The sequence below is a fragment of the Psittacula echo genome (genome assembly GCF_963264785.1).
Source record: "Psittacula echo genome assembly, chromosome: 10".
Lineage (NCBI taxonomy): Eukaryota > Metazoa > Chordata > Aves > Psittaciformes > Psittacidae > Psittacula > Psittacula echo.
In genome coordinates, this window is record NC_137741.1 from 4337248 (window position 1) to 4350852 (window position 13605).

At 42.2% G+C, this 13605-nt stretch overlaps 1 protein-coding gene across 2 annotated transcripts; it reads left to right on the top strand.

Moving 5' to 3' along the window:
• The first annotated feature begins 4307 nt into the window (after nucleotides 1-4307).
• Nucleotides 4308-13086, top strand: SKIC8 (SKI8 subunit of superkiller complex). 2 transcript variants are annotated; one of them, XM_080626402.1, is made up of 10 exons: nucleotides 4308-6102; nucleotides 6200-6227; nucleotides 6573-6678; nucleotides 7597-7769; nucleotides 8678-8826; nucleotides 9142-9235; nucleotides 10008-10101; nucleotides 10751-10843; nucleotides 11491-11569; nucleotides 12902-13086. In XM_080626402.1, the coding sequence occupies exons 1-10, from the start codon at nucleotides 6091-6093 to the stop codon at nucleotides 12989-12991; spliced, it is 918 nt and encodes a 305-aa protein (XP_080482528.1). In that variant the 5' UTR covers nucleotides 4308-6090; the 3' UTR covers nucleotides 12992-13086. The 2 variants fall into 2 exon arrangements, with proteins under 2 accessions (XP_080482528.1, XP_080482527.1); XM_080626401.1 differs by having other exon boundaries at nucleotides 4308-5861; nucleotides 6059-6102; nucleotides 11491-13086.
• Nucleotides 13087-13605: the final 519 nt, after the last annotated feature.

The window sequence follows — 13605 nt, forward strand, 5'->3', positions numbered from 1 at the left end:
ATCTAAGCTAATTATTACAAACCTTCTTTGCATCTACTAGCAGTGAATGAGGGGTTTTCTTCCTGAATTTCCTTACTAATTATTCTCTAAAGCCACAGTTGTGCCCTCTACACTTGATCCTGTAACATTTTCATGTCAAAAAGACCCCTGAAGTTACACATTGACAGATGAGTTTCTGGCTCCCCACTCCAGCAAAAAATTGGCTAAAAGCCCATTTTAGCAGCTAAGTGGAACTGTCCATTTGTAAAGAGGAAGTTAATAACATTTCACAGTGGAACAAATAACATATCCAGAGACTGGAACCATGACGCCTTCACTTCATCATTAGTGAATTGTGAGCAGCCGACTCAGGCAGAGAATGTCCCATAGCAAGCAAACGAAACTCCTTTCCTCCTCTCTGTCTCCCAGTTCAGCAACCTAGAGCTCAAGTACTTCAATTTTGGCACATAAAGTCATTGATCAGGTCCTCACTAGCTGTCATCTACACCTGAAGCCACAACAGCAAGGAACGTATATTAATTTTGGTAAAATATGGGAAATTCATCATACTGGAGAGAAAAGTTATACTGAAGATTTGATGTATGGGTTGAAACTTTGTGCTTGCTAAAAGCAAGTCTCAACCACATGCATGATGTCTTAAAAGGCCTTATTTCAATCCTGGCAAATGAGCACCAGATGTTTATTTTATTGTACTTGCATTTTATACAGTCATTCAACGTTTCAAGCTAATGGTAAGGTCTCAGAAACTCTCTCTGACCCACCTCACACTCCATAAGAAAAGAGAAGTTGCAAGAGAGAACAAAATCAAGAATAAAGTATAATAATTCTGATTAAATATAGCAAATAAAAGAAGAACTGAAGTCCTCTCACAAGGAGAAAGAGAAGCTAGGGTGAGAATAACCTCTGGGTTCAGTTATCATCAAGCACAGACCTATTGCTAGAAAACCTCTCATGAAAATAAATGCTTTTTGTGGGTTTTTTATTTGCTTATTTTATTATTCCTTTCTAAACAATTTTGCTCTGAAAGGGTCCCTTTGGCCTATACTTGCCATAAGCAGGCGATTAAAAGGCCTGTAATTACATGTAACCATTGTGGCTTCTCTGCAGGTGACAGTGGGGATAAGGTTGCTTCCATGGAGGAGGAAGTCTGGCTTTTAGCATTTGTTTAATTAACTCTTTTATTTCCTTCTTTCCTTCTTAGAAGCAGCTGTTCCTTCACTCCAATCTCACTGCCCACCTCATCCACTCAGAAGGAAAGTGCTGTCCAGGCCAAGCTGCAAGAGTTAAAGATTTGCCCCTGCCAGTGCTGAGTGCTGTTTTCACTGCTGTTATGCACCCTCTGTCAGTTTTGATTTTCTCTTCCATTTTTGTCTGTCCCAAGAACACTGCTTGTTGATTGAATAAATTGGAAAGGCTTGTTTTCTTGCTAGAGAAGCATTTTAATGTTTAAGTGTAAGCTTAAAGCAATGACAGTGTGTAGGTACACAATGAATTAGACCACATACCAGGAGGTTGAGAAAAGGGTTCCATTCCTCCATTCCTCCTCCACTAAATTCATCACCTTGCTTCAGATTTCACCCATCTGTGAAATGGGATAAGAATCCTTCCCCAACTCACAGAGCTGGAATGTCATTAATATTTGCACTTGGTTTCAGATTCTTTAAAAAGAGCTTTTCCTTCATATAATTTCCCTGGTTTAGCCAGCAATTGGACTAAAGATGTGAGTGTAGTTCAATCCTATATCCAGGAAGTCTGATGGCTGCATGTGGTGCCATCACCTGGAGCATGCAGTGCCTTTACCATGGGTGTTGTGAAAAATTAGACAGGAGGTATTTTAAAGCAAAGCCTTGATTTGAACCTCTGTGAATTTCAGAAAAATTCAGACTTGACTCCACATCCCAGTTCAGCTGCTTGGGACCATCAAAGGCAAATTTATCAGTGAAAAAGCATATGAAGTGGCAAGAAAAGGGGAGAAAGGGGACTGCAGCTGGAAAAAAGATGTAACAAAGAAATAAGTGAGCAGAGGAAAACAAACTAAAGCTGAAAACATCAAATCTGCATGCAAGCAACTGGACTAATTTAAAAAGTGGAACTGTAGACTGCATTTGGATCTGATTTTCTGCGGCTCTTTTGCCTCAGCTACCCTGATGCTAATGCACTACAATGCTGATGAACGCATTATATGTGCTTATGCACTGTCTTTCAAGGAAAAGTGTACTGTATGTGGCTCTTCCTGGAGCTCGGTGGAAGGTATTGAGCAGATATCTGAAATGAAGGAGCAAACAGCGCAAATGCCATTCCAATTCACTCCCAGGAACAGAGTCCCTTAATGGTTTCCTAAAGGCACGTCAGGCAACATAAGCAGAATATTCTTTGCTCCTGCCACAACTGTTCAGAGTCCCCAGACACAGAAGGAGGCGTAATGATGAATGGAACATTCTGAACGCCAGCCCCTTGGCTACTGGAAAGAGGTGGAGATTATCTTGATGCTGCTGCCCCACACCGGGCAGATGGTATAAATCTGCACACAGGCTCCAAGCTCTGTGAGCAGTCACCCTTTGTTTCTGCAACGCCTGCGGCTTTCTATGGCTGATCCTACACTGAACCCCAATATGTAAAACCCCCAATTGATGGATCAGCCCTGAAACAGACCTATAATTGAATCCAGACCTCTGCAGGTGCAGTTCTGTTACACACTCCCTTTCCCAAACTGACAAGATCATTTCATCTTGATAACCACAAGAAAATACATTTGTGTATTACCCACTTTGGCACACACCACAGGTAACTTTAAATACTATCAGCATTCTCCTCAAACCCACTAGCTTTTAGCATGGAGGAGGAAGAGGACGTGACCTGTCTGACAGCGCTTGGACACCAGAGTGTTCATGTACCTGCAGAGCTGAAGCTATCAGCTAATTATCCAGCCTTACTGATTTATGGAGCTTCATGTGTCTTCAACACCTTCATGGAGCTTCATGTGTCTTCAAGACTTTACTAAAGCAAGGCTTACTTGATATTTGTCTTCTGTATAAGGCTGGGAAGGTGTTGGACTGTGAATGCTGATCTGAACTGTGACTGCAACACCCGGCCACAATGGCACACAGCCTGTTTTTTTTGAAACAGAGTGTTTTGCTATCAGTTTGTTCTCTGCACCTGATCTTTGGGCTGGGAAGTGCCTTTTGTGATGTTTATATGGCATCTCAAAGCCTTGATGTAATTCATTTCTATGTTTTAGCACAATATCAGGGTGATCATAATGTTTTTAAATAAATCTGTATTTTCCCTTGTAACACCGTTTAAAAACTGGCATCTAAATACATATATACTCATAACACGTAACTCTGGTTAGGGTTGAAATATCCATATGGAATATGCTATATGGAATATGCTATATGGAATATGCTAGTGCTCCAGAACAAGGACAAACCTAGAGAAAAGTACTCTCAGTTACCACTCCACAGAGGCAGTTTATCTATAAACAAACACGTGGCACACTTTGTTTCCAATTACCCTCTTGATGCACCAAAGCAGTATTTAATCAGCAATCACACTAACAAACACAGCTGTGTGTCACCAGTGATGCAGGAAATAACCCACAATCTCACTCTGCACTAGCAGGAGAATCATAACAATCTTTCCCTATGAAGGTCTGAGGTGTTCTGTGTACAAAGTGATACCAGCACTTCACATGATGTGAAAATTCTGGATGAACTAGAATCACTTTGTCTGTCAAAGACTATATTACAGTATTGCATTACTCTACATAGAATTGCAAAACCGAGTGTATTACGTTGTAAGTACAGATTTAAAATTAGAGAATTCTTAGGAGAATCCTGGTAAGAAACAGAATAACTTCTCTTACTTCTGTAAAATGCTTACCATTGCATCATTACTAACAGGAGAATGAGCATTACTGAAACTCTTTATATTAAAGCACTGTGCCTTAAAGTCCTCTCAAAGCTCAATCTAAACAGTGAGAAAACCAAGGATTCTGTAATGACGTGTAAGGCTTTTACTCAGATTTTCATTCTTGGCTGCAGAACTGTGTTAAGACACATTCAGAATTCCTGTTTTGGTTGTTACTTTGCATACTCAGACAAGCTCTGTTGATCTCAAAGAGCTTTGTGTACACATAAAGACTGATTAAACGTGGTGAAAGGCCACTGATCCTTTGTCTTTCATTTTGAGCTTCAGGGAATCTGATTTATTCTCCTGAACTTTAACTCTGACAATTTTTCCACTTCTAACTCAAGCTGATGCAGCAACTTGAAAAAACTCAGCTTCCAAAAAGCTCATACCTGGTTTTATCCCCTGAAACAGACGATTAGGTGGAGAACGTCCTCCTACTTCTGCGCTGTGGTGAGAGACATGGGCAGCACTGCTCAGCTTCCACTGCATCTCCAGGGTCCTGGAAGGTTCGTGAAGGTTCTTGAAGTCACACATTGCTGGTGCAGGACCTGGTGCGCAAGTGTGATGAGGAGCGGCTGAGGGACCTGGGGGGGTTTAGTCTGGAGAAGAGAAGGCTCAGGAGGGACCTTATCGCTCTCTATAGAGTGATGCCAATGAGTGGGTGTGTGATGATGACACACTCCATGTAAGTTTCTACCACATGGGTCATGCACGTTTGACTTCATCTGGATCTACGGATCCATTCCCGGCATCCGGCCTATGATAGCTCATCTCTAGCATGGCTGATTCCCTCAAGGACTGGATGCTTATCTCTATCGTGGTCCACTTGCCTGAGCGACACATAACATCATCCTTGTAGGGAAACCTTTCCTTCACAGCTGCCAAGAGCCACTCCAAAGGCTGAGGGACTGTTTCTCTTTTGTAATCACTTTGCCAGTTCCTCCTGGTGGAGCCGGGAGGGGGCTGGGCTCTGCTCCCAAGGAACAAGGGATGGGACAAGAGGAACCGGCCTCAAGCTGCACCAGGGCAGGTTTAGATGGAGCTGAGGAACAATTCCTGCCCCAGAGGGTGCTCAGGCATTGGAACAGGCTGCCCAGGGCAGGGCTGCAGTCACCGTCCCTCCAAGTGTTCACACCCCGTGGAGATGAGGCCTCAGTGCCATGGGTTAGGGGTGGCCTTGGAAGTGCTGGGGAACGGCTGGACTGGATGAGCTTAAAGGGCTTTTCCAACCTGGTTGGTTCTGTGATTCCATTCCAACAGATCCCGTGCTCAGCCCCTCTCCGGCTGGCATTCCTGCCTCACACCTCTGACAGAAGGCAGCCGGCTGCAGTTTTCAGTCAGGAACTGCTGGCACTGCTCAGACTTGAAGGCACTCCTCAGCCCTTCCTGCTTCCCACAGTTCACATTGTTACTGTCATCACTCATCTCTCACACAAAGGACGCAGATCGCTTCTGGAGTGCTGCAGCCACCGTGGCCGGCCTCTCGCCCGCGGGGTTTGCCGTGAGGACGAGGCAGAGGGCGGCGCGGTGGTACCGCCGGGACCGGCGGCGGGATCGGGTCTCACCGGCGGACCCTGAGGCGGGCGGCTGCGAGCTCCGGCCCTGGCGCTGCCGAGCGGGCGTCCCTAGCCTGGGTGGGACAGGGAGAGGGGAGCGAACCCGTGGCCCCATCCCAGCGGCGCACCGGCGGCACCGAGCACAGCGGCGGGCGGCGCGGTCCCGTTCCCGCCTTAAGGCTGAGCGGAGTGTGAGGCGAACGGGGCTTTCTTGTCCGCACGGGGGCAGTAGAGAGCGCAGGGCAGGAATTCTCTCTATGGTTGTGGCAGAGAGAAGCGCTTTGGGGAGAGGGTGCTGTTTGCCGCCGTCTCGGTGGTAGGAGACGTCATCACAGTGCGACGGCGGCCGCTGTGGTGGTGACGGGTTGCGAGCTCAGTGTCCGGCACGGCTCGGTACGTGTCATATCGTATCGTATCATATCGTATCGTATCGCATCGCATGGCGACGGAGGGAGGGTGAAGGCCGCCGGGGGACGCCACGGCGGGGGGTGCTGAGCTGTCGCCGTGGGAGACAGAAAGGCGGGTTCCCTTCAGGCCGTGCTGCTCCCTCAGAGCCTTGCTGCTGAGCATAATGGCTTTTCTCCTTGCAGGGCGCCCCTGTTAGGATTGCTTCCATAAAGACATGACCACACAGGTAAATGAATGTGCAGCGTTAATCAGACTAATTGCTAGCTTGGTGTTGTGTTTGTTTAGGCTGCTCATACGTAACACTAGCTATTTTTTCTTTCTAGTACGGTATTCTCTTCAAGCAAGAGCAAGGTGAGAAACCACTAACATGTATTAAATAATATTGGTCTTCTTGTATGGTAGAAAATTGATAATACTTGTGCTTATGTTATAATTACCTGGGTTGTGCTTGTATTAAATATAAACCTGAATAACTCAAGATTAGCTATGCTGTTTTTCCAGCAGTAGCCAAAATACATCATGTGTTTTGGAACCATGCGGTGACAGGGCTCTTGGAAAACTGGTAGACCTGAGGAGCAAGGAGCCCATTGCCAACATTGCAGTCAGCAATTTTAGCATTTCCAAAACTAATAGTTGTTTTCCATCAAAAGAAAACAGTTATTGTTCAAAAATGTCTATGCTTATACTGTCTTTTAGCTCACGATGATGCCATTTGGTCAGTTGCCTGGGGAAAAAATAAGAAAGATGGTTCTGAAACAGTGATCTCTGGTTCTTTGGATGATCTTGTGAAAGTCTGGAAGTGGTAAGTGAAGTGCTTCAGATTAACCAGTTCTAAGCCTTGGGAGTAGCCAGCATGGAGATACAGCAGCCTTGATTTCCCATAACCAGCACAGATGTTAGAAGTCACATCAGGGAAGGGGCAGCATGGCATGCAGAGCTGCCCTCTTGAGCAAGCGTCTCTTCATTGGTGCATGCTCTCTCTTGGAGCAGGATCAATCCCTTGTGCTTCAGTTTTCAGGGAACTCAAACCCTTTTGAAAATGCACATCAAATTTTACGTGTCATCTGCCAGAGAATATATAGTCTGGTGAAGGGCATCAGCTTGTATTTCCAATTCTTTGATTTAGACAAATGAAATTTGATTTAGACAATCTAATTCTTTTATGAGACAATGCATTGGGAGCACAGGTACTGTGAAATAATGGGATTAGAGGAAAAAAGGAAATTACATCTTCCTTTAAAAAAAAAAATCCTCTTAATTCTTATACAAGTGACATTGAAGTGTGCTTTTGCAAAGAAACTGTTGTATCTCTTAGCCAAAGCAGTATTAAGGGTGTGCTTCACATTAATGACATGAGGAGCTTTGCTGTAACAATTCTAAAACTGTTGGTCGTGGTGGTTCATGCTTTGCTGACACATTAACTTTCTGCAGTAAGTACCCATGTATTGATGGGTATTGGACGTTTCAGTGGGACTACTCACAGGATGAAGTACATGCTTTGCAGGAATATGGTAAATGATTAATTTGTTGGCTCTTTTCCTTAAGTACAGAGAGCAGTTTGTGTGTAGCTGTCTCCCCATTTCACAGGTGAAGTTGGATTCCCCTTTTGTTGATCTAAATGGAGAAATGTGGGTTGTCTTGTTTGTTTTGCCTGAGGTTGGAGATGGGTTAAGTACCCCCAGCTATTCGTAACTAAGCTTTTCTTTCCCTTGATCAAAAGGAATGATGAAAAATTGGATCTCCAGTGGACTTTGGAGGGTCACCAGCTGGGTGTGGTATCTGTGGATATCAGCCACACAGGCTCCATTGCAGCATCCAGCTCCCTTGATGCCCACATTCGCCTTTGGGATTTAGAAACTGGAAAACAAATCAAGTCGATCGATGCTGGTCCCGGTAAGAGACCAGTGTTAAGGTGTCTCTGCAGAGGAGATGTACTTACTCTAGGTAGTAAATTCCGTACAGTGTGTAATTAGGGTACAGGAAATTACTAGGTTTGGGGGGTTCTTTAATCTTTGTTTGCAGAAATCTCAGTCATTTTATGAACTCAACATAAAGTGGTATCAGCCAATTTTACATTAATTTTTCACACTACTTAGGCTTTCTCAGATACATTTAGGTATGCTTTTTGCTAAATGCATAAAGCAGAATGGCAACCAATGTGTTCTTACAGACGTGCTGATAAAGGGATATTTAAAATATAATTCAAATGCTTATTCAGGCTGATGTACAAAGACAGCCTGAGCTGCCTTCGTAAGCACTGCACTGAATTTGAGCCGTGTGTGTGATGCGTTTTTATGCAGTACATCCAATCCTGAGTAGGGAAGTCGAAAAGCTTCAGTAAAGCTGAAGTCTGGATCACTGTTATGTCCTCCAAGTTGGAATTCAGGGCCTAATACCTTACTGTAAATGTTTCATTTTTTCCCAGTCCCTAATTTAAGGATTATCTTGCAGTATTTTAAGTAATTAAGTTCATAGAAAAAACCCCTGTGAATTACATTGTGCCAGATAAATACATTGTACTGCTGTAAAAGGTTATGGTTGGTTTATGTTACATTTGCATAGCTGTGTTTCTCCTGCATCTTCTGGGCTTTGCTGAACCCAGGACAATGAGCTTTACAGATACATACTCTTTAGAGTACTATATTTAGAGATACATATCTCTTTAGGGAGTATGTAGTAGAGTTCAGAGTACTAAGAGTAGTTAGGGGGTTAAATGTCTAAAGAGATGCATTGGTGAACTATTATGGCATTGGTGAACTACAAACAGGATTCAGCTAACTAATTATTTCTTTTTAATGCAGTTGATGCTTGGTCCCTGGCTTTTTCACCTGATTCCCAGTACCTTGCAACAGGAAGTCATGTGGGAAAAGTAAATATTTTTGGTGTTGAAACCGGAAAGAAAGAATATTCTCTGGACACCAGAGGGAAGTTCATCCTTAGCATTGCATATGTAAGAAGCACAATTGATAACTTCTTATGTGAAATTGCTATTGCTGTAGTATGTTGTAAATCAGGTATTTTTGTTTCTCTCTGTCAGTTAAGCTCTACATAATACTAAATGACAGCCATGCTTTGATAGTTCCAAATATAAACTGTGTGGTGTTTTCTCCCTATATACATGGAAAATATACTTAGATCTGGCTTACACACATTGTGAATAAGTCAGCTGAAGTTGTCTTTCTGAGAAGATGCTAAGAGGATGTCAGGGAGGTACATAGCATAAATGCATAGTTGTTAAATGCATACTGTTTGTGTTTTATTACAGAGTCCAGATGGAAAATACTTAGCCAGTGGAGCAATAGATGGCATTATCAATATTTTTGATATTGCAACTGGAAAACTTCTGCATACGCTGGAAGGTAAGGGTTTGTGTGTTTGCAATAGCCCACTTCTGGCCTCATTCCTTAACAAAATTAGAGGATACAACCCAACTTAGAATAAGATAAACCAGCCATGGCGTGAGTTGGTGTTTCTGTCCATTAGAAAGTATGTAGTTATTTACTGTGCTGTAACTTAAACCACCTAAATTTTGAGGGGCAAACTGTAAACTCAGGCTTGCCTCTTATGTGCCTATCTCAAACAACATAGGAATGCTTAACTAAATTCTTAAACTGCAGTTCCTTCTTGTATTGCAGTGCAGTACAAGGCGATGAAGTTAGTCCAAATGTGTGCTGCCATCCGTGACAGTTTTCTTTGTGCTACAGTATAAATTTTATAGCACTTTATCCCCGTTTTAAAAAATAACCAAACATTTTATATTGTAGAAGATGTGCATTTTTCCATCAGATAAATGGCCTTTTAATGTTCATCCAGTTTCTGTCCAGCTGTACAGTTAATTGAAGACCCTAACCACTCAAGAAAGATGAAATTATACAACATAATTTCTAATAAAGATCCGCAGCTGGAGAAAACCAGATACGCTTGCACTGGACATGCCTTAACTTTCAGAGTTCAGAATTACCCTGTTTCCATTTTATGTTGTGCTGAGAAGCCTGTAAAGGCATGGAGAGAAAGACTCTTCAGAGGTTGCTTGCTTTTACGAGGAAATGCTGGACTGGTGTAGCTTCTTAAGCACTGTCATTACCAAGAGGAATAGCTACATTCTAAGCCATGTCTAACTTTGAATTGCAGGTCATGCGATGCCTATTCGTTCACTGACGTTTTCTCCAGATTCTCAGTTACTTGTAACTGCTTCAGATGATGGCTATATCAAAATCTACGATGTGTAAGTTGTGCTTTAGCAAAACATGAACAGGAAACTTGGTTAGTTTGCAAAACTAACAGGAGAATGGTCAGAGAGGCCGATACCATAACAAAAAAATACATCAAGCCCTCTGCTCTATAATTCATTTCAGCTTTTGGTGACTTCTCTATATAAGCAATAATCTTAAATAATAAAAGACTGCACCCTTAGTTAGTTTTCAGAAGTGTAAAGGTGAATGACAGTCCTAACTTGAAGACAAATTACTTTCCTCATATTTGCCCTGAAAGCAACAGGGGTTTGTGTATCTGTCCTGTGTGTTTGTGTTTACTCGCCTTAAAACATGTTCTGTACCCAAGAAATTATGTTTTATGACCTATTCCTTTTCTGGAGAGGAAAAGGCACTGCTTCAGTGATCTTAACTTCCCTAAACCTGCATTACTTTGCCTTCTTCATGGTGAAACTGTTTTGTCCCCCAGCCTATCTTCTTGATGACTTTTTATGTTAATGGAATCTGTTGTAACACGAGTTCAGCCTAGATGAACAGATATCCAGAAGCCACCTTCTATAACCTTGTGTTGAACCATTCCTGACCTCACTATATACAGCATACCCCTGTTGCTTTTTTCCCTGAAATTCACAAACCAAGTATTAAAACTTGTTCTTTCCACAGGCAACATGCAAACCTGGCTGGCACTTTGAGTGGTCATGGATCCTGGGTATTAAACGTGGCATTTTGTCCTGATGACACCCATTTTGTTTCCAGGTACTGAGGATTTTTAACTTGATTATGTTTACTGAAAAAAACCAAGTAATTTTGTATTTATAAAGGGGGATGGATCCCAAAAAGTAAATGTGTACAGATTGCAGTGGAACTTACAATGGAGTAACAGACATTACAATGACAGACTCAAGAGCCAATCTGTGATGTGATACCAGTTGTCAGTGTATTTTATAGTGTAAGTCATCCTACTGCAGTGTAGTTCCCTACAAGTGAAGAATATCTAAACCTAAGAGAAGGGCAGGTTGATTCTAAATAGCTGAAAAATTTTAGTTGAATTAAAAAGTAGAAGCTAATGTAGTGGTACATTCATCTAGTTGAACTTTAGTGTTGCTTCTTAAAACAGCTCAGGCAGTTGGGGGACCAGATGTGTGCAGCAGGACCTTCTTTATCGAAAGAACTTGCTTCAGAGAATTTTCTGGGTAAAATGGGGGTCCTCATTTTCATGCTACAGATACAGAAACAGTGAATGTATTTTAAAGGTCACTGGAGCCTGGTGGGAGATGCTACTTTGTCCCTGTATTTGATGGGTGAAAGAGGGTTTCTTATGTCTCTCATGTAAGAACTTTTAAGCTTTGCATTGAACTAAGTTAAGCTACTAATTTAAACATTCATCACTACTTTTCCTTCAGTTCATCTGATAAAAGCGTTAAAGTTTGGGATGCTGGAACAAGAACCTGTGTTCATACATTCTTTGACCACCAAGATCAGGTATGTCTGCTCTTCATTGAGGCCACTGTTCACAGAACTTCAGTTGTGTCATGCGCATTTGTGTTGCAGCTTGGTGCTATAGCTTCAGGGTTGGACATCAGCTTGCTGTAATGAAATCTTAAAGGTTGTTAATGATTATTTGGCACTCAATATTGAACTATTACTCCAAGCCTATAGGTTAGCTCTTCCAACTAATTAATTACATTTTCCAGGTCCAAAAAAAGGCAATCCTGTGTGGCCAAAAAGCTTCTTACCAGACTATTTTTTATCTTTGTCTATGGTCTTGCTTATTTCTATCAATCATTTACACGGTGTGTGCATGTGGAAGGGGGAAGAATACTTAAAGGATGATATTATTACAAAAGATGCTTGGAAGCACCGTTGGAACTTTTTTCCCCCTCCAGTGACTGTAATACCCTGGTTTTTTGCTCAGTCATAGCTACGCATGAGGGATGAGGAGGTTTAGTAACTACCGAGTTACTGTCTTCCCAAATGTTAGGTGTTAGAACATCTGTTTTTAATGGATCATGGAGAAAAGACTTAACCAAGGAAATTCTTTCAGATTTTATTTGGGGTCTTTTCTTCCATAGTACCTTCTTTTCAGTTATCTACAGCTATGGGGGTTTTAGCATTGAAGGACCAAGCAGAACTGGGTCTGCAGTCTTGCTTTAGTTGTTGTCTATAACCTGGCAAGTTTGTGGAAGGCAGAGATGTTACCAGCTCTTGGGAAGGCTGGTTTTAAGTACTAATGCAAAATGGTGTATGAGGTACCCAAACCATGGTGTTCTCAACATCCCCACTCCAGTGCCATGTTAACAGGAGTTTGTGTAACTGGTTTAAATCAAGTCAGAAGTATGATCTGAATTAGTCTAATTTTGCAGTGGTAAGTAAATGACTGTTTAAGTAGCCCAAGGAAAAACTGGGTCACTCTAAGCCTGTCACAGTGTGTCAGACTGCATGAAAAATGCTTCCTCTCTTGCTTTTGTCCAAGTCCTGCAAATGTTCTTTTCAGAAAGGAAGAGAGGATGGGCAAGAGTGAGGACGTTAGATGTGATTTCTGCAAACTTTTTAGCCTTGTTCAAGTACCTTTAGATTGTGTAATATGCTGTCAGTAGGAGTGGAATGTCAGAACTTGTCAGGATGTTAGCTGGCAGTTCTCTGGTTCATCATCCCCATCTGCTGTGAAAGCAGAAGACATACTTGCACCAGCTCTAACAAGGTGGTCTTAAATAATGGTCCCTGTTCTGGTTGGTGTGGTCAGTAAATCTGGCTGCTATGAAGACAATTTCCCTTAATCTCCTATCAATAACCTTGTCTATGTCCTATTTACAGGTTTGGGGAGTGAAATACAATGGAAGTGGGTCCAAAATTGTGTCTGTTGGAGATGACCAAGAAATTCATATTTATGACTGTCCTGTTTAAATGTCTTCACTCATTCCTTCTGGTTAACTCTTGGGGCAGTTTGGGATACTACTGTCCCATGTCATTTTTTAGTACAATAAAAGCATTTTCATATTGCTGATGTGCAGAAGCTCAGCTTTGTTTCATACATAATTTTAGTTTTGGCATGAGAGAAAGCTTTACTTTTTGAAAAAGTAAAAGCTACAGCTGCAAGTAACTTGGAAAAATGTATTTTTGGAACTATGGAGTCATGGGTGAAGTTACTGCTCAGTTAATCACTCCTGCCTCGAGACGTAAATAGACTAGAGCTGGAAAGTGGTGACTGAGGCTCACAGCAGCTTACTTTAGCAGAGGATGTATGCGTGGAGGATGACAGCCTGCACTCAATAGGGTCACTTAAGCTCAGCACCTGTTCCAGCAATTAGATGGGGAGACATAGCTCATGCATCATGGTTCAATTTCACTAAGAGGGACTGTTGTTCCCAACTTGACTAGAAACCAGATAAAAGAGAAGAAAGCTTTCATGTGCTCATTTCTCCAATGGTGTCTTATTACATTATCAAAGAGCAGCTGTGTACTCTACTGGTCAGGCTGAAATCAATGTGGTTTCAGTTTATTCATCCTAGTGAAGGCTC

What these genes read in the sequence shown, in the direction of transcription:
- SKIC8 (XM_080626401.1), top strand. An exon ending in TCTCTTCAAGCAAGAGCAAG is followed by an intron (nt 6,228 to 6,572) that starts GTGAGAAACCAC and finishes ACTGTCTTTTAG; the next exon opens with CTCACGATGATGCCATTTGG. An exon ending in TCATCCTTAGCATTGCATAT is followed by an intron (nt 8,827 to 9,141) that starts GTAAGAAGCACA and finishes GTTTTATTACAG; the next exon opens with AGTCCAGATGGAAAATACTT.